General features: G+C 46.4%; 4 protein-coding genes across 4 annotated transcripts; 3 read left to right on the top strand and 1 right to left on the bottom strand.

Annotated features, from left to right (window-relative positions):
* Positions 1–95: 95 nt before the first annotated feature.
* N7506_005349 (uncharacterized protein) lies at positions 96–1325 on the top strand (the record flags this gene model as incomplete). The annotated part of the gene is made up of 1 exon (XM_056954643.1): positions 96–1325. The coding sequence occupies one exon, from the start codon at positions 96–98 to the stop codon at positions 1323–1325; it is 1230 nt and encodes a 409-aa protein (XP_056813532.1).
* Positions 1326–16244: 14919 nt separating this feature from the next.
* Positions 16245–16631, top strand: N7506_005348 (uncharacterized protein; the record flags this gene model as incomplete). The annotated part of the gene is made up of 2 exons (XM_056954642.1): positions 16245–16445; positions 16527–16631. 2 exons carry the CDS (start codon positions 16245–16247, stop codon positions 16629–16631), a joined length of 306 nt encoding a protein of 101 aa, XP_056813531.1.
* Positions 16632–17258: 627 nt separating this feature from the next.
* N7506_005347 (uncharacterized protein) lies at positions 17259–18123 on the bottom strand (the record flags this gene model as incomplete). The annotated part of the gene is made up of 2 exons (XM_056954641.1): positions 17259–17879; positions 17938–18123. The coding sequence occupies 2 exons, from the start codon at positions 18121–18123 to the stop codon at positions 17259–17261; spliced, it is 807 nt and encodes a 268-aa protein (XP_056813530.1).
* Positions 18124–18827: 704 nt separating this feature from the next.
* On the top strand, positions 18828–19109 carry N7506_005346 (uncharacterized protein; the record flags this gene model as incomplete). Its single annotated transcript, XM_056954640.1, has 1 exon — positions 18828–19109. One exon carries the CDS (start codon positions 18828–18830, stop codon positions 19107–19109), a length of 282 nt encoding a protein of 93 aa, XP_056813529.1.
* Between the last annotated feature and the right edge of the window lie 154 nt (positions 19110–19263).

Raw genomic sequence — 19263 nt, 5'->3', positions numbered from 1 at the left:
ACGAGCGATGGCTTCTGGATTTCTACCGAAATCGCACAGCGGTACGATTCTCGCATTACTTCCAGAATTCTTTCTGGTACGAATTGGTTCTCCAAATGTGCGAAAATCATCCTGCCGTCCGTCATGCTGTAATTGCTATGAGTGCATGGCATACCCATTTGGAACGAATTCCAGCAAGCCAAAAAGAACACCCAGATTCCTGTCTGGCTCTTCGTCATTCTACGAAAGCCATTGCTTGCCTCCGGGAAAGTCTCGCTCGAGAAATTCTAACTCCAAACAGCTCAAGCCTCACCCACAAGAAAGTAATGCTAGTGACATGCTTGGCTTTTACCGTGCTTGCTCTATTCCAAGGAGATCTCTTTTCTGCTCGCAATCATCTTGTCTCCGGTTATAAGATTTTCAAAGAATGGAATGTTCAGGAAGATAAAGATTTTACTGGGGTGGCCCTGGGACAGGCTTTTGCACAGATCCACGTTCACTGGTTTTTCTGCTCTCATCCCGAGATATTCCTCGAGGGTTCTGAACTTATTGATGGCGAGAATTGGATATGCCCGAACACTACAGCCGCTCCATCAAAGATTACTCCACATCTCTTTTCGGGTGTTGATCAGATGGATAGCGTCCAAAAATTCAGATTCCTGGTCTCGGATTTAATACTGAATTACACCACCTGCGAGTTTGAGATTGGACCAGCAAGCTCCGTCGGCCGCGGCGCAGCAGCAGTTTTGACCAAGCTTCGACTCTGTAGAAGTCGTCTCACGGGCACCCTCGTCGAATTGGGTGGTCTTGCGCCAGAGGACTGCGATAACCTCAAAGCCTGCTCATTATGGATCGGTATCATTGAGATTAAGCTGGCTGTCGCCGAGAGCCCAAATCCAGATGAGATGGCTTATGATGACCACTTGGAGCAGTTCCAGCATATCACAGATATTGCACGGATTCTGGCAGACTCAGCTACGGGCTCAAGTGAGACTGATTTTTCGCCGTTCAGTTACAGGTACTCAGTTTTGCCTGCGCTCTTGTGGTCTGCGGCCAAATGTCGCGATGAGAAGGTCCGTCGTGACATGTGTTCTATAATGCACAAGCGACCAGGGGATGACTACTGGGTATCTGCGACAACCGTGGCCTTGAAGAGACTGATTGATGTGGAGTCAATTGAAGTTAAGCCCGGGGAAATCATTCCTGTATCTGCTCGGGCTTACTGGGTCAACGTGGAGATCCAATCCGAGAAATCCAGAGTTGAGCTACGGTATCGCAGGCCTCAATACGTGTCACAATCGAAACATGATGGTGATAAATGGGAACGCGACTCAGCGAAATACTAACATCACCGAAAATACATCCGCATACATGCGCCACTTCGACCACTGTTCTCATAAACGGGGGGGCATGGCAAACCTGCGGCGCAGCAAAACTTCAATAGGATACCACCGAATGGCCTTGGTGAGGAAAACTCGTCAATGAGCTCAATGTAGTAAAGTTGTTGGTGGGATTTCATGTCAGCTCATATTGAATCCATGCCTCCTAGGGTAACAGTAAAGTATTCAGCTTATCTTCTGCTTCTCGGGATCGAAGAGTTCCTCTCTCTTGCTGTACAGTAGACATTATTGGGGTTAAAGCTCTCACAGCTTACAACATCTTGTGATCATGCTCATTCATGATCTCGTGGTAGACTCCCTGTCGAACTGAGGGGTGGTATTTTATCACTAAGGACAGGGTTATTCATCAAGTACCCATTCTCTCTTTGTCTCTGTATGGTAAACGGGGTACACTCGGCATACCAGCGTCGTAACACGCTAGGAACGACTCCCGAGATCTAACAACGCTTCAACAGCAAGATCCAGAACAACAATCAATGCATCTCAATGGGACACCTCAATACTAGCACATACCAGTATCCGTCAATCCGACAGTATCTATTAGAACAGGAGATCGCAGCATCAGCCGAAGAACTTGACATCCAGACGCACTTTTTCGACGCTATCAGTGATAACGAGGAAGATGTCGACCATGTCGAGGAATATCATGATACACCGTCACTCTCCGCAGTTGCCGCTGGTAAGCGGCCTACTGTCTCTTCTGGTGATGTAGACTCTGATACCGATGAACTCGCGTTTGTAGATGCCAATGGGAACCAGTCTACACCCCTCCATGATACGCAGCCTCGTGTATCAGGTAGGATACGGAAGAAGTCAAGACGCTTGGATGGGTATATAGCTTAATGGGTTGACCTTTAAGAGTCTATGAAAAGAAACTGTATAATCAATATTATGAAAATATGAGAACTGATGGCCCTAATACACTATTTAAAGATATGCCCATGATATACACTAAATCCCTTTGTAAGGCGATACTGTAATGAAGTTTTTCAAAGATGATACAGCCTATTTCTACCTGATTTATGCAATTGACCCACAGTTACGTTTTTTACCTGTTTGTCTGGTTTGAGGAACCTCCATGGACCCTTGGATACCCAAATGGAGGTTCCGGCCTCCTTGGAACCTACCCGCGGGTCGAAGCCAGGCCTAGTCCTGCCGGCTGGAAGTGCTGCACATCTGTCTGACTATATTACTAGACAAGCCGATACATTCTTTTCTCTATAAATACATGTATCCTCTGTTGACGTTTAAACTAGCTAATCCTCAGATTTATTTAAATATGTTTATGCTTATCATTTACTACGCCTAAATCAAGAAAGAGTGAAGCTAATATTTAATAGGGATATCACAAGTTAGCCATGTATCACCCCCTCGATAGCGTTAGGGTAATTCCACGGCTTCACAATTTTTGTGGCTATCTAATTCTGGTAGCACTCTCATAACTCCCCCTTTAGGATCATCCAATTCTCTTCTCAGTGCTGAATCCTGCCTGCTATCCATTTCAGGTATTATCTCTCCACTTGCTTCATTGACAGTAGGGTGGTAAAATACAGGCACCGTATGAATCATGCTTATTGGGTGAAGCATCCAAGACGGATGAAGATATGATCTGTGCGGGACCCACATAGTGCAACTAGGCTCCCCTGCCCACCCCACTCTGCTCGACTAATACCCCTGTCTCAGGTAATTTCGATGAGCTAGCACCAACCGAAATCTAACTTGGTGCATGGAGATTGGATGCCAGCCATTGGTGCTACCATGACTTTGTTGCGGGGCGACGTTTGAAAACGAATCGCGCTTCAATGGCTCGCTGCCTTACCGCCCCATTAAAGGTGGGGCTGGCTCGACCAAGGGGTGGATGTCCGCCGTAAAAGGTTCGGCATATTTGAATAGTATCGTAGTATCCAAGGAGCCCGAAAAGGCAGTCGAACATTGAGTAGGGACAACAAAGTCAAAGCGGATATGATTTTTCGGTCACTACTGACATCCGCCGATAATCTAAACTTTCTGATGATCCTCCCAACGTTGCTTGGCAGCCTTGAAACAAAACCTTGCAGAAACTACCTTCTAAAAGTGGTTCAAATGTGTAACTTTAATTCACTGAATACTATACATCAATTAGAGTTCGTTGAGGTTGGAGGTGACGTTCTTGTGACTGCGAACTATCCAAAAGGTGGTGATGCAGATATTAGATATTTCCGTTCCAAATATTGCTATATAGCAACAGACGTTAAAGTAATGAATATCACTCGCTCTTACAGATCAGTATCCATGCTTCCCCTTGGCGAATGCGCTGAATTTCTTTGGCCGGCGTTATGTTCTTCAGTCCCGTTCCGCACGATTATTTGGAATACCTAACAATTCTACCGATTTCCTACAACTGCCATTCTTTCAGTCTTCTATACACCAAAGCGCGAAGAAAATATGGAGATTTCTCAAAAATCTATTCACTCGTTTTCAAAGGCTTAAGCGGCAGCTTCAACATCAAATCCAAGACTTCTTTCCCAGCCGATCAAAATCTCTCCCGGGTCCATCTGCCGCCTCTTCTGAATCGGAACGCACACGACAATCAGCCGCCCCGTCCCCAGAGGCATCCCCCAACGTAGATAATATGTCACATAAAGGAAACAACGGAGATCTCGATCGGTTTGCATTTTTCCATGAAAGGGCTCTCAGCGGACACTCAAACTAGACTGGTCTTCAGTCTTCAGCTCCAGGGCCTGCGAGAAGAGCAACGAGCTAGGCGGCTCTGTTATGACAGAACAAGAGCCTTCGGGTGCCCACTTTCGTGCAAACCATGCGACAGTTGCGAGAGGATGTAAGTGATTATATGCCAAGCACGAGTACAAATTTTCTTTATCAGTGAACCCTATGGTCGTCACTGGAGGAATGTCATAGATACTGCCCAAATGGGGCGGTTTGTCGTCTTGAGAAGATCCTAACGATTGACTTCCACGATTCCAGCCTACGTCCACCCAGGTTTTGCAGCTATATTTGCTCCCTTGGGCAGTCTCTTCTGGTTTCTGAGGCCTTATTGGGGCATATGGTCACGCCATCGCTGTAGAACATCCTGCTTGGCCATGGATGTACCAAAAGAGCCGAATCATGAGTTTCCGATTGAACCATGAGAGTTTTGGCTTGATCCAGGCGAGCATTCAACAAACGCAAAATTCGGTTGGCCCACACTTTTGGTCGAGAGCTATGGCATCTGCACTCAAAAAAAAAAAAAAAAAATTGATTTGCAGCCAAAGATAACCTATGTTCTGGTGAATATGCGCAAAGTGGGGCTCTGGAACAGCTGAAAGCACAATACTCCATTTATCCGGGAGTTAATTGACACGGAGTTTGGACAGTGAGATCCGTCATCTGCCACCCATATGGACTGCTCACGGTGCAAGGAATCGCCCAAAATTGGCCCAGTACTTGTTGAGTCCCAGGCCATAATGAGGAAATTTTCTGGAAATACGTTCGGGGTGATGTGATATTCGGGGTATAGTCTCCCGGCTGAATAGGATTATTCCCGAGTGGTACCTGTAGTCATATAGGAAGAGTGCAATATATAAATGCTTGGGAAAGCACATTATGAGGCTTTTTACCTCACTGGGACCCTATTACATACCTGAGCAATGACTTCTGGGCTTAGTTGGCCACCAAAATTTCTCGTCCCATTATGGAAAAGAGGGCGTTGATTCCTGGCAGCTCTAGTGGCAGTTTTCAGGTGTGAAGCATACACGATGCGTGGAGAAATGATATGCGTGACGCATCAGGGTTGGCAACTCCTGAACGCAAGAAAGCCGCCTTTCTTCTGCTTCCCTTGCGTTACACCTTGTACCTAGGGTCAACTATAGCAGTCTAAAAGATCCATTTGCTACATGAAAGAAGCTGCCCCAGTCTATGTATACGTGAGACCCTCAATATAGACTTTGAAACCCTGGGGACCCCCAAATCTTTCTAGGAGTGTGTCAATGGCTCCCGGGAATTGGTATCTTGACTTGCGAAACACATATTCCACACGTCACATTAAGAGCCTTCTGTTCCTTGAAGCGAGTTACAACTTAACACGCACTGGGAAATCCATAGAAATTGGCAACCTTGCCAACCATGCTACCTACAGCAGCAGCTAGCCATTCCACCGATGTATGTTCGCCGTAATATAGCAGTAGTGATCTAGAATTCAAATGAGGCATCACGCACTACGGTAAAGTTTCAAATTCGCAAGTGCTAGATGTCAATGCTACTTAAATTCTATTGGGAGTTAGCTTCATTCTAGAAATGTTCTTCCTTGGCTCGGCGTTCGGCCACCCCTTCTGAGAGATATGTATAGTCTAGCATATTTTGCTTCGTATTCCTCGTTTTCTATCAAAACAATGCTGTGATTCGTGGTTGTCTGATCAAATTGACCAACGTGCTGGCTGCCTCATGCGCAGAGGAAAAACCATTCACCGGTTTGATTCTTTGCCACAAAATTGATCCAAAATCTCATTGTTTTGATTCAAATGTATGGAACAAAAGTTGCCACTATAACTTCACTTTTGACTGGTTCCACAATGAACTACATTTCCATTTGCTGACTTTGTAGCATGATTCGACGTCCAGTTCACACAAGGCGAAAATCAGCTTCAAGGCAATCCTTAGGCAGTATAAATATTGCGTATGACACTGTAACAGTAAAATTCGAAAGCAGTTAACACTCAAGACACTGCTTCCTTTGTCGGCCCGCGAGACGGTGTGGTGTTTTCCTTTTTCACCTTGTTTTGAGCCTCCCAGCAGGCTCGATACGCTATTAAACGCGTCCCTCACTTCTCTCCTCAAATTTCTTCGCAACTCCACCAGCCCTGGACAGTCCAAAGCACGTCGGGGACTGTTTCTTGCGCGCCGCAGTCGCAGCCGTCGTCGTCGCCGTAACCAATCTTCTCGCGGTAGGTGGGCAGCCATTGTGGCCCATGTGCAGCTGCGTCAGCAGGTAGTGAGAATTCGTGGATACGCGTAGTTCAATTTTCCTCGCGCCTCAGACACTACTTTCCCCTGCAAGCAATATTCAGGGTCGTCCCAAATCATATCCGACAAGTTCCGCGTTCGATATTATTTGTCTTCTGTTTTTCTTGGCTCTGCCCTACGAAGAACCTGGATTTCCCCGCCTAGAGTATGTTCCAGCCCTTAATTCATTTCGGATATCATAAAAGCCCGGGCGGATGTATCAAAAAAGATCCATAGTAGGTATCGCGTGAGAGCCCTCGGAGATTAATGCAAAGTCCCGGAAAGCTTCCATAGGCTATGCAAACTGAGCGGGCAGCTGGATTGTAGACTTTTGGTATTACACACTGCCACTAGTCTGCCGCGTAGTTATATCCTTTTTTTTTTTTTTTTTTTGCTCGGTACGATGATCTTGCATTTGTACGGGAGAACGACAAAAATCGGGGGTGGAGTGCTGTAGCTTGTGACCAATTCCCTTTACTCCGGGCTTAGAATGAAAATTCAGCGGATCTCAGGTTCGATGTCTCGGACTATTACAGATATACAGTAAAATTTTTGCGCTTCGGTGTGGAAGCTAGGCAGGAGGTGTTCTCGGAATAGATCCAACAAATAGCAATTCATATGCTATGACGGCATTCATACCAGCCAAGGCCTAGGGAAATTAGGGGCGAACGCTGAATGTGAGATGTCTAGGAGGTACGCAACAAGTAGTAGACATTATGGTTTAAAAGGGGATAAAATAGTATTGCTCCGCTAGGGACCGAGGGATTGCGAGATCTCGAGCGTGTTAACGCGGAGGTGAAGGCCGATTCTCTAACTGGTCATTTCTCTTTGCCGGAACATAGTGTCGTTCATGGCTGGTATATGCTACACGCAAACATTTCCCTCCTCCACCGTCGGCTCTCGGTCAATTAAATGAATACACGAAAGTGTATTTAAGCAATAAATCTAATTGCCTAGAACAGCGAACTGTTCAAGCCCATTGAATCGTGAAGTTAAGAATTAATAATCAAGAGGCCTCGGAAGAACATTATTGTTGTATTATTCCAAATATCAATTTACCATGCGAGGACTGTATCAAAGTGTGAATCAGAAAAGCCTCAAACTGCTTGTGGTAAGCGCACTGCGGTTTAGGTCTGCGCCTACCGGGTGGCCACGCAAGGGATAAAAAGAAACCGATCCCTACATACGCAGGTTTTGTTGGCTCAAAACCTTTGTTGTGCAGTATTTAGTGTTCTCTCTGATTTCCATTTTGCCAACGCAATCTAAGATTCTTCATACAAATTCTCATTCAACCAAGCCTGGTGTATTCTTGCGAAGCATCATGGCTGGAGCTGACATTACCATTTTCGAATGCAATCGCTCTTGCTGGTGCCGCAGTCACCATTGCTTCAAGGTTCTCGCAGTCCCTGCATCCTCGTCTACATCAACTTGTTGGGAGGCCACCAATGTCCAAACCCGCAACAGTCAATCTCAAATTAAACATATATTGGATGGCCCCACAGTCATGGATCCATTGCATAGACCTTCTTACGAAGTCTTGCCTTCAATTTATCTGCAATTGAAAAATTTCGAGCCAAATGCCAGTTATAGGCGCTCTGCTCTTGAGCAAGCCTCCGTCGGTTATCTGATAGGCTCAAAACGGCACCGGATTTTGCACCGTCCAAACTCGAGCAGCCAACAATCTGTTCCAGAACTGGTCGCTACGAGGCACCCAAGAGCGCCCAGTCCCCTTGCCTCAATTCTGCTAGCAGATGATGGGGAAAGAAACGAAGATGCAAAAAAGGGGTTGAGTTTGCCATTCAAGAAGCAAATCCGTCGAGTATTTTCGGATCTCAAACTGAGAATTTCCCCGAACCAACTTCTACCAGCAATCAACCGGCGCCAAAAAAGGAATTTTCAGAAAGGACCATCTGGAAATGATTTGGCAGCCAAGAAAGACACTTTGCACAATGGAATGAAGATAGATGAATTCAATGCTTATCGGTGTGGTGAGCGTCATAATTCGCCTTCTTGGAACCCCAGTTCGACCAAAGCTACGTCTTTCCCAATGCCTAGAACCTCTGATGTTATTTCGGAAATGAGTGTCCCTAGTTTCAACGAGCCATTTGCTTCTTGTGCCGGCAACGGCAGCCTCTCCACTACCCATTCATTGAGGAGCTGTCCGAATGATGCTCTTACTCAGTTTGATCACAGCTCACTACAGGCTGAGAAAGGTGTTCATATCCAGCCCACGGTATGGAGCGATACGTCTCATCGCGGACGTTCTGATTCGTTTGTCACGGAACACTCGCTTCCTCAATACCTGTTACAACATCCTGAAGCCTTCTCTCCGCTGGTTAGCCCACGAAGCAAAAGCCCTGTGTCAACCCCGGAAGGTCAAAGTTACAGGTTCAGCTTTGAGTTGAATAGCTTTGAATGCTCGCTCTATGAGGCTTTGCTAGAAGAAAGGTACAGGGCCAGTAGAGCCCCACACGAGAAGATATATGAACTGCCGGATCAATGTGATGATGAAGCTAGCCTTGATGATTACAACGAGGTAGCCTTTTTGTAGGGAGCCCGTGGAGAAATTATGTCGACACTGTTGATAGTGCTTCTTGACAATAAGTCATGCGGGGTCACCCCAGATACGTACCACTTTTTCATACATGACACTCCAGTAGAACTTCTACAGTCCGATACTCATTATGATCTTTATTGGAAAGAGCTAAGTCAGCTTAGTACCGCCTTGAAGCAGACTGCAGCGGCTTTCCAGTTGTAGAATCCTCAAGAATCCTCAAGTTCCAGATGAGTCACTGAAAACAGGCTGTATAGGAGCAGCAATTTTCAAACTACTTCCGTGGTGGGTATTTCAAAGAATTTAACAAATGACTTGTTGTTCAAGGTAGGATATTTCCACGTATAAGTTCTCATCAATATTTGTCCCGCGCTCTCGTGTAGGCTTCGCTCTATCTGCACTTACGAAAATACTATACATGGAAAAGCGAGAGGTCTGAACCTCAGTATACTATCAACATAGTAGGTAGTAGCTAATGCCTCCAAGTTCCCATTCAAAAGCCTTGGGCTCACTCATCACATGCCGAAGTAGAACACCAGTGACGACCATGATCACATAGCAGTAGAAATGCCTAAGGCTCTACTTCATTTATTGACAGACAGAACAACGGGATATGTATCAAATAGCCAATGAAGCGTCTCAAAGAATAGTCGGTAGCTCGAACATTAACCTGAATTCCCGAGACGTCCACATCGATACCGCAAGCGCCTCAGCCGCAGCCACAGGGTGGTCCAGGGCGGGATTGATGGGTAAGCGGAATGAGTTCCAATTATTGGACCGGATAGAGCGATAAATTGTGAATGCACGCGCCGATCAACCATCCTACCGACCCGAAACCGGCTGAAAATAGGCCAGGTTGGAGTTGAAGAGCACATTTGCTTCCCACTCTCAGGTGGGTTATTAAGTTGGGCTAGAACTAGAAAAAGTCAGATGCTTGTGAATCATGACAAATTTCAAACAATATGGTTGGTGGATGCAATTAGACTATTGGCACGTTAAACACCAACCGATCTAAATCAGCAATCGAAATTGTTGGATTGCGCTATATGCTCTCAGCCACAGCCCCGCTGTTATTTGATGGGGGTTGGAGGGTGCACTGACCATGCCATTTGCCTACTTGTGGCTAGTGAAATGGAACTTGACTTAAGTGGATCCGCAGCAGCGCATTGAACCCAAATCTGATGAGTCCATTGCACGAAGGTCCTTTTTACGATTGGTAGCAAGTCTTATCTAGCCACGGCACAGCCACTCCTGCACCGCAACAGGAGCGAGCGTGATAAACCACCGTTCAACACAAACGGGTTCCAAAACAAAAAGGAAAAAATAAAAAGAAAGTAAGAAAAGAAAAATCGAACTTCAAACTGCAAAATCCGCCATTTGTTGACATCGCCAAGCGCCCTGTGGTCATCATGGCCCAAGTATTGATTTCATATTCCATTGTACCGTGACAACTTGAAAAAAGGTCGATATTAACATAACACGTTTTCCTTTTCTGTCCCGCTGGGTCTTTTTTATAGAGTTGTGTGAGGCGAGTCTAAGGCAGTATACCAAGTCTAATTGTGTGTCTGAGTAGGTTTTCTACCGCAATGAAGTTCCACCAGAACATCTCCCTATTTGTCGTGCCAGCTTTCGCAAAGTTCCATCTTTTCCACGTTTCTACCTTAGATACGTACCGTGTCCCTACTTCTGATCACGCGCTACATGTAGCTCTCGGTCGCATCTAATCATTTTCTGATTCACCAGCTTCCAAAAGGGCATGGCTCTGGCTGCTAGAAAGATTAGCAGATGGGTCGTCGGCCACACAAGTCGGCAAGCCGTGATTGACAGATCATCGGCAAGGGGTGGGGTTTTCCCACAGCGGAAATTTCGTGACCCAGAGACTATTTAAACCCAAGTACAGAATATCTCCGTGGATAGAAAGGCTTACTTACTGTTTACCAGGAACATTTGTCACGTCAGACACGAAGAATATGAGGAAGCAAGGACATCCCCCGATACAACATCCTTACTATGCACTCGTCTATGCCGATCTAGATGGCAAGCTACACCAGGAAACGTCCCCATCGATTGCAGCTAGTCGCGATTCGATTCTCAACCACCACTTGATAGACATGTTCGTGTCATCAATATGCGGTTCAGTTGGAACTACAAAAGCCGAAATTGATGATGTGTCATCGCCATTCATTGAATGGGGAGTCCTTGTCGAAAGTCAAGCAAGGATAAATGATTCGAGAAGAACATTTCGAGACGAATCGGAGGCGAGGGTACCGTTGACGGCGAGTCATAGTGGCAACAAATTTAATCAGCAATCCCCATTGTCGAACAGGTTGACCGAGTGGTCTTGGTCACTCGAAGAGATTATCGTTGTCATATATTTCACTTCGCGGTACATCATACCAAGTACGCTACGTTGTCTGCTTGCACACCGTGGATATGACCATACTACTACGGCGATTGAACGCATGATAAGGAAAATTGCCGACCACAAGCCATCCCTACGTCTGGCCCGTGGCCAATGGGATGTGAGGGCCGTAGACGGATGGATCGATGGCCTACTATCTGACCCTGAATCCGTCAACCACATCATACGATTTACTCTACAGGATGCTGAAGCCGTGGCCAGTGTAAGTTATATTCCATTTGTAACCCTCCCATGCGTTTTCATTCTGACTGATGAATCATAGAACCAATCGGTTGATGATCTGTTGAAAAAGCTCGATAGTCTGAGCCCAATGCGTACTGGTTCAGGCATCTTGTCACTGAAAGGATGTATATGAAAGGATATATATTAATCAAACAACGACTTTTTTTTTTTTTTTGTATGCCGAGTTGTGACACGAACATGAAACTCACGGATTTCATTTTTCTGTGGATATAATCGCCACTTACTCATTCATATGTACTTTAGATGAAGACAAGGCCAAAAAGTACAACCGAAAGGCACCGTAGTGGGGTATTCTGAACCGTCCAGGATGCGTTCGATTCGGAGAAGGGGGTAGACGTATATGGCTGAACAATGTGGGCGTTTTAAAAGGTACAGTCTGTGGTGGAGAGAACGTCAATGCACATTTGAGATGAATACTCAAGCCCTACGCCCGTTCGATTACTGTCCCTTGTTTCCATATTTTTCAATGAAATAGACCAGCACCCGGCACTAGGTCGCTTTTTTGAAGCACTCCATGACGATTCCACACGGTTTTGAAGTGCTAGACACCTACGGCACAATACCTGCACCCTGCATGAGCTGCGCGAGATATCCAAGTCCGAAGCACTAAAATATTTACACCACATCCTATCTCCATTCGTAGCGAGGGAGTTGCATGGGGCGCCTTCAAATTCAATTTTTGAAGGCCAAATCAATGGTCTGCTGCCCGCATGATCCATATCACCCCGCGACACATTGTCCCATTATATACTTCCTCGGTCCCTCTACCTTGGGGCCCTATTTCCGAGCTAGCAAACTCATTTTCTTTCTCTATTTTTTCATCCAGCTAAATTCAGATATCGCTTCCATTTTCTGTTATTTTTCGCCCTGTGCCATGCTCTATATAGACGTTAAACAATCCTCAAACGTTCATATACTTTGGGCCCTGAGCCCAGTCTTACCCATTATACTGTTATATCTCACCACATCTAGAGACTTCATCGCTGCCTCGCGGCGCAAGGACCGCAGCTTGGATGCGCCACTGAATTCTGCCAATTGAGTTTAGGAGGTACATACGAGGTGCACCGGTAAACCTTTACGCATTACGAAAGAAATTGTCGAGAAGGAAGACATATACGCAGAAATCGACTAGCGAGATAGCGAGAACGTGACCGCATGCTGCGGGCACAGAGCGTGCATATTGAAAAGCAACTTAATCGCTATTTATTGGCTGTACTGTCTGCTCACTCGAGCAGTACCAACTCTGACTCTATCTCCATCCCTCGTTCACGATGAAGTCATGCAGGGCGCATCGATCGATGATGCCCCTGCGAGTAAGATCAGACCTAGCATTCTGGAACTTTCCTCCAATACTCGTGGTATGGACTCGAACTCGCCGTGGAGCTGCATAGAGGTCAGTAACCGCTACACGACGTCGCCTCCGGTGGCGTTCGCAGTGTTTCCTCAGTCGTACACTTCCTGTGTGAAAGACCTCGTGAGGAGGCAAATTCCTTTCGATTCGACTGAAAAATCGGTCCTTTGATACGAAGAGGATGGGGAGAAAAGAGAAGAAGATTGAGAGTCAACACAAATTCCTCTCTTCTATACCCACTCAAGACCTCAGGAGGCCAATTCCCCCATTTTCCACGTCTTCAGTGATCAACCTTTGTTACTTTCTGACCAATCAACTGTTTGCACTGCTCCCAAGCCCTGGACTGTCACAGACCCAAATGACCATACATATTCCAGAAGGGTAAGATCTTCATAGCTATCCTCTTCAAACAAAGCCTTACATATACAAATCGAATCCCAACACCGGTATTGACGCGGGCCATGCCGATGCCTCCGTCGTGGACGATTATGTAGCAGCAGATGATGGATGTTACAACAAACCGAGTTACTGACTCAACTCTGCAGGCACAACGGGCGGGAATCTACATAGCTTCTGTCATTAAAATGGCGCGGCCTACTGTGCCTAGTAGCGAGGAGAGCGACACGATGCTGGTCTTTCGGAGTCAGATCCGGACTTCGAAGGTTTTAGCAAGGATTTTAGCAAGGATCATCTATATAGAACAGTACAGGAACATCGTAGATCAGTCTCGTACGTATTTCGCACGTCAGATCAGTGCAACCGTGGTCTGGTTGAATGCAGTTCTCGGGACGCATACCTTCTGACAGAAGGTCAAGCGGCAGATTAAAAGCGATAAGCAACCCGTGCCGAGAAGAAGAAGGGTAATTAGGGAGCCCGGAGTAAACCATCTCGGCCATAAAGCAGTATCCTGCATTCAAGTCCCCTGTGGTATAATTTGACATACATACGATTACGAGCTAGCTCAGGGGTCACGAGGGAGAGGACCGGAAATGTGGGCTTGAGCAAACCGAATCTAGTGGTCCAGACCAACTATTGTAGATAAAAGTTATCAACTGCAGTCGTTCTGTCTCGAGTGGTCAAATATGACAAATATCTCAGGTAACCTTCTCATATTCCTCTGCTATCCTGCCATTTTAGTAGAAGAGAATATCGCGGCCACCTGAACATTTTATACCTAGGCTAAAGATAAGCGCGAAAGGCCTCAGATGTGCGAATCCAGCCAGCGAAATCTAAGTGGATTAAAGTGCCCTGCGCGAGTCAGATTTCATGGTCGCTTGGAACAAGTCTACTCTGGGCTCCATTATCTCCGGAGATTAGTCGGGAAAATCTTCGACGAACTCGTTTGACCCGCCAATAAAAATAAAAGCTGTGCACGTAAACAGGAAATTTCAATTCCTATTGGGATGATACATTTACGGTGAACTCCGGGCCTCTAAATGCACGCTGCGTCAACACTAAGCCTCGCCTCATGTGGAGTTGAGAGCCCAGCAACTCAAATCGGAACAAGTGGTTCCTGTAGGTAAGCAAGCAAAATGAGAATCTAATAATTTGGCGAAATGTTTGGATCGGCTTACTAGAGCTGCAAGGGAGAAACGTCTCTGATAGTGAATGTCGCCGATCGTCTTAGTTTTCTTGAATTAAGGTAGGACGTAGGACAGCTCGGAGACCGAGAAAGATCTGCCGGGCCAGAAAACTAGAATATTTCGTCTTTTGCCGGAATTTAGTATGTCTCCAAATTGTAGCAGCCAATAGTTGAGAGAGAACGTTAGCAGAATAAAATCAATAATCCACGAGGCTTCGTGCCTATTCCAACGCTATATTATATCTACAAACGCAGGGGAATCGACACAGCTCATATCGGACTGAAATTTATAGGAAAATTGATCGGTCGAAATTGGCAAAAGGCTTTTAACTCGACCCTTGTGGGAAATAGAACAGTATTACGGAGTAACCCAGGCTTGGTTTGTGCCAATAAAGGCGAGTCGTACGAGAGGGGCATTTCCGACTCACCGAAAGCCAACGCTGAAAAGACGCCCTAGGCAAAGCCGAACTAGCCCCGTCGGCCGAATCATGGATCCGCGTTATGATCTGGCCCACTATCCAAACCGCAAATTCAAGTAAAGAAATACTATACTTTCCTTCCAGGACCATGACTGATCACTAGTGAATGTCTTTCACGTTCAATCGTTCTACTGTGGGCCACATATCGAAGGCCGATTTCCATCTTATTTAGCACAGTGCGCTGATGGTGGAATTTTGCATTGGGATGTTTGGTTCGTTCATGAAATTCCGGATTCCGCGAGAACGCCCGGGCGGACTGATTGACGTCCATGATATTCTTGATCCGACGCCGGTGCAGATGTTTGTCGCAATCACCACTCGCGAACTATTGACCATTCTTTATAGATTCTATTTTAATATACTTTCTGGGTAGTGTGTGATCGATAGCCTTCCGTTGTGGTTTCTCCAAATTGCACATATTCGCTGCAAATGAGTCCCTGTTCTGTTCTGCAAGAGTTTCATTGCTACTTTGCTACTTCCTTTCACCGAAAACGACAAATTCAGCTTTCTGATTATCCACTGCCTCATGTTGAACTGGTATTTTTTGCTCCTGAGCCGTTTCCAACGCCGTGCACTATTTTTCTTCGTAGAGAGCATGCGTGTTCGTCTCGTCTGTAATTAGAAAATGGCATTAAACCTGACCAGCTCGTCGGAAAACCGGCATCGTGTCTATAATCACCCTCAATGCGTCACCGAGAGTGGGCGGGTCACCTCCGAGCTATCTTGCCTTTTCTTGCACTCTGCGGAAGTCATTCTCCGCTGTTCTCCGCTCTCCGTTAACACCCTTTCTACTTAAAACGAAAGTCAATGTAGAGTTAGAGTCAAGAACTGATTCCTCTTTACTTCCCGCGGCGAACCATGGAATAGGCCACCCATTTTTATGTTTGACAAATTACAATAAGTATTTGGTATTGTCAAACAATCTCATCTTGTGCACCGTAAGCTTATATCTCCAACAGATTACCGCTTTTTCTGACGACTTCAGTCGATTCCATAGGCTACTGCAGCGCGGCCCAATTTACCACCTTTTGAAATCCATGCCTTTGGCCTGCAGTAAATGGCGTTGAGATTTCCTAAACGACAAGGTTAGTATGGAACGGGTTAAGAATTTTCTTACCAGGAGAAAGTGTTTTCTTGCTTAATTTTTGAAGATAAAAATGCAAGAAAGAAAGCGATCCTAGCTTAAGATACTTGTTTGACATATGCATCTTGCCAGACATATATTGCGCCGTATTCACGCCAACCAATGTGCACACGATGCCTGCGATTCATTCGAATGGCCTAACAAATTCGCGAATTGATAGATCGTCGAGTAACGGCCTACTTGGCAAATCTTCCGGCGCTATTGTCTCTTCAAAAGGTCGAACTGTGGCCAATCCCACAACCTGGCAGCCTGCTGGAGGAAACTCCAAAGGTAGACAAAACCCTGCGCAGAAACCCCTGCAGCAACCGCACTGGGTATGTCGGAAAATATCCATATCAAGTCGCTCGAGCCTAATCTTGGCTCACAATCCAGATAACTCATACACACTGTCACAGTTGTTCGAGGGTCGAAACCCCAGAATGGCGCCGCGGGCCGTTCGGTACCAAGATCCCGTGTCGCGCTTGCAGTCTACATTATGCGAGCCTCTCCCACTTATTTGATGAGACTGACAACGAAAAGAATCGGAAATCATGAAATAAGACTGAAAAATAAGCTTGAACTAAAATCTCACAGTAGAAGTGGGTTTAGTGATTGATGGGGAGGGTCATGATCTGCTCGCCTTTTGCCATGGTGATCCTTGTTGAAGGCTAAGGTTGGCAACGGCATACTGGCAGGAGGGCCAATGGGAGGAGGCCAAGCAGCTCGAGGTGCAGGCGACAAGTCAGCTCCGAGTGTCGGCTTGTGATGAATGACTTACGGCATTAATCTCTTCGCTATCTTCAGAGGTGATCCTGGTCCACTACATATTTCGATTTCATTGCGTCATCTTCGTTTCTGTCTTTTGACTCTGTTCGCTTGATATGTATCAAGACTGCGTTGCGAAGTGACCATTTCCAGCATTAGTACTTCAAGCGTTGTTCTTGCTCAGTTAGATTCTTTCAAAGAATTTTCACGAACACATAGCTACAAGGTATGCAAATGAACCGAGGATGATGAGTTACATGCAGTCTCAAGGCTTCATTAGCTGCCAGTTCCGCCCTCATCGTCCATCAAGGCCATCCAGGACATCCGCCGACGGCGCAAAGAAAACAGAGCCAGTCAACGGCTTCCAAAAGCAAAGCAATCGATCATGTAGCCCAGGCGGATGTCCACAAACATCCGCTCGAGCATTTTCTCAATAACCCACAGCCTCCGTGTCTACCCAATACAGTAAGTCCGGACTCGCCGGACGCCGGAGATCCAACCGGCATGTTATCACGTAAGATATCGTGCTCGTTACCCTCCTGATCTTCAATGGTACCGAGTATTTTGTGAGACGCCTGCTTTCCGTCCTCGGCGTCATCGAGTTCAATATTATCGGGCTTTGTGCGCCCGATAATCTGTTCTTGTTGTTCTGTTCCGATGCGTTTCCACCCAGGCAGATCGTTGACGTGTTTCTGAACGACGACGTAGCTACCCCCTTGTGCGTGCGCATTGTCGTCTTCGGTCGCGACAAGGACGGAGGTTGGGACATCGGGACTGACGGGGTTCGCAGTACCATCGACGAAACCGAGAAGATCGCGCGCGTCGAAATAGCGGAATCCGGTGGTCTCGTCTTCGAGATGTACCGCATCACCAAAACTATCCATGAGCTTCCGCTCGAACTCAAAGCAGAGATCGCGGCGTTCGGAGCGCATGTGGAAGAGAAGATCGCCCGGCGTTGAGATAGCAGTGTGTTTGGCGCCCTTGACTTCGTGGAAGGGGTGTAGCTCCGTAGGACGTGGGAGTGTTTGTCAAGCTGTTCCAGATTGAGGCGCCAATGCCCACGGTACAGGCAAATTTGGCGTCGTCATCACGGAAGGACACGTTTTTGGTGAGTCTGGAGACGTTGGCGAGCATTGAGCGGATAGTTAAAATTGCGGAGGGGGATGTGACTGTCAGGACGAGGAAGGTTGCATGTCGTGTGATGGGCGATGTCACGGGCCGAGTGCTTGCAGTTGTTATGGCACTCATTGTTCGTGTGGATGTTTTGAAATTTCTATAAGCAAGAATTGCCCCGGTAGCTCTCAATGTCCAGACGCTGGGTCGGAACGCTGGGTCGGATGGAAGGCCATTGCTTGAATGGCTCTGATTGGCCAATACCACTACCGGATTGACATGTCAGATCTGGACTCGTGACATCATCGAGTCGTCTCCCCGTTGATCGACTCATAGATTAAGTAAACAGGGCAGATAAGCAAGTTCTTGGCAAATACGGCTTTATATGACCTTGCCCAAGGCAGTATTTCTCGCCAGCTTGTATCTTACAGACAGTCTTAGGCTGTGGGTCTGCATTAATCGTATGCCTACCTCGCTTCTGCATGGCATCACAGTTATCAGAATATTTCTATTTTGGCGAGTTTATTTGCTCAAAATGCGGGATATCTTCCACTTTCAATCACTGGTTTCATGCAAAATGTTACAAATGAATCCAACAATTAGTCACCATCAGACCACCAAAGCCTATGATTGGCCCATTAGTACTACTGGCTTCGGACGTACTTCAGATCAACAACGTCATTCCACTTATCTCCGCAGTCCATGCAGTAAACTATGAAGTACTTAAGATCTAGAATTCTATCGCACAATATGGAGCGGCACAAACTGGTCTACTTGGTTATTCTCCATCCCTACACAACGCAAGCCCACCTCATTTCCCATCCTAGGACCTATTCAATATGCCCGAAGGTTTGGGACCACCGCTTTTGCCTGCAAACTCAATTAATGATTGGTTGATGATAGATACCCAGGAGCCTAACAAGCACAAGGAAAATTTGCTAGAAAAAATCCTCGACCACCACCATCATAAAAATGGGAAGGAGGACCAGGCCAATGACAAGTCCCCGCACGAGGGTGGGCTACGCTCCGAGTTGAAGAAGGACGAAGCTGGCTTCAAGAAATACATCCAGGAGGACGAGAAACTGGAAGAAGAGGGCAGGACCTACGGAGGTCTGATGTAGATACATGTGCTTCGATGTTTCGAGACTGCTTTAAGACTTCATTCCGACGCACCGTACACATGTATGGATACTGGTCACTACTAGGATATGGTCTCACTTGGCTGCGTCCATGACGGATGTATGTCACGGATCGATGGTTGATATAATTTGTCAA

The sequence above is a fragment of the Penicillium brevicompactum genome (assembly GCF_028827555.1).
Source record: "Penicillium brevicompactum strain IBT 35665 chromosome Unknown utg000003l_segment0_segment0, whole genome shotgun sequence".
Lineage (NCBI taxonomy): Eukaryota > Fungi > Ascomycota > Eurotiomycetes > Eurotiales > Aspergillaceae > Penicillium > Penicillium brevicompactum.
The sequence above is the reverse complement of the archived record's forward strand: the minus strand, read 5'-3'. Positions and strand labels throughout refer to the sequence as shown.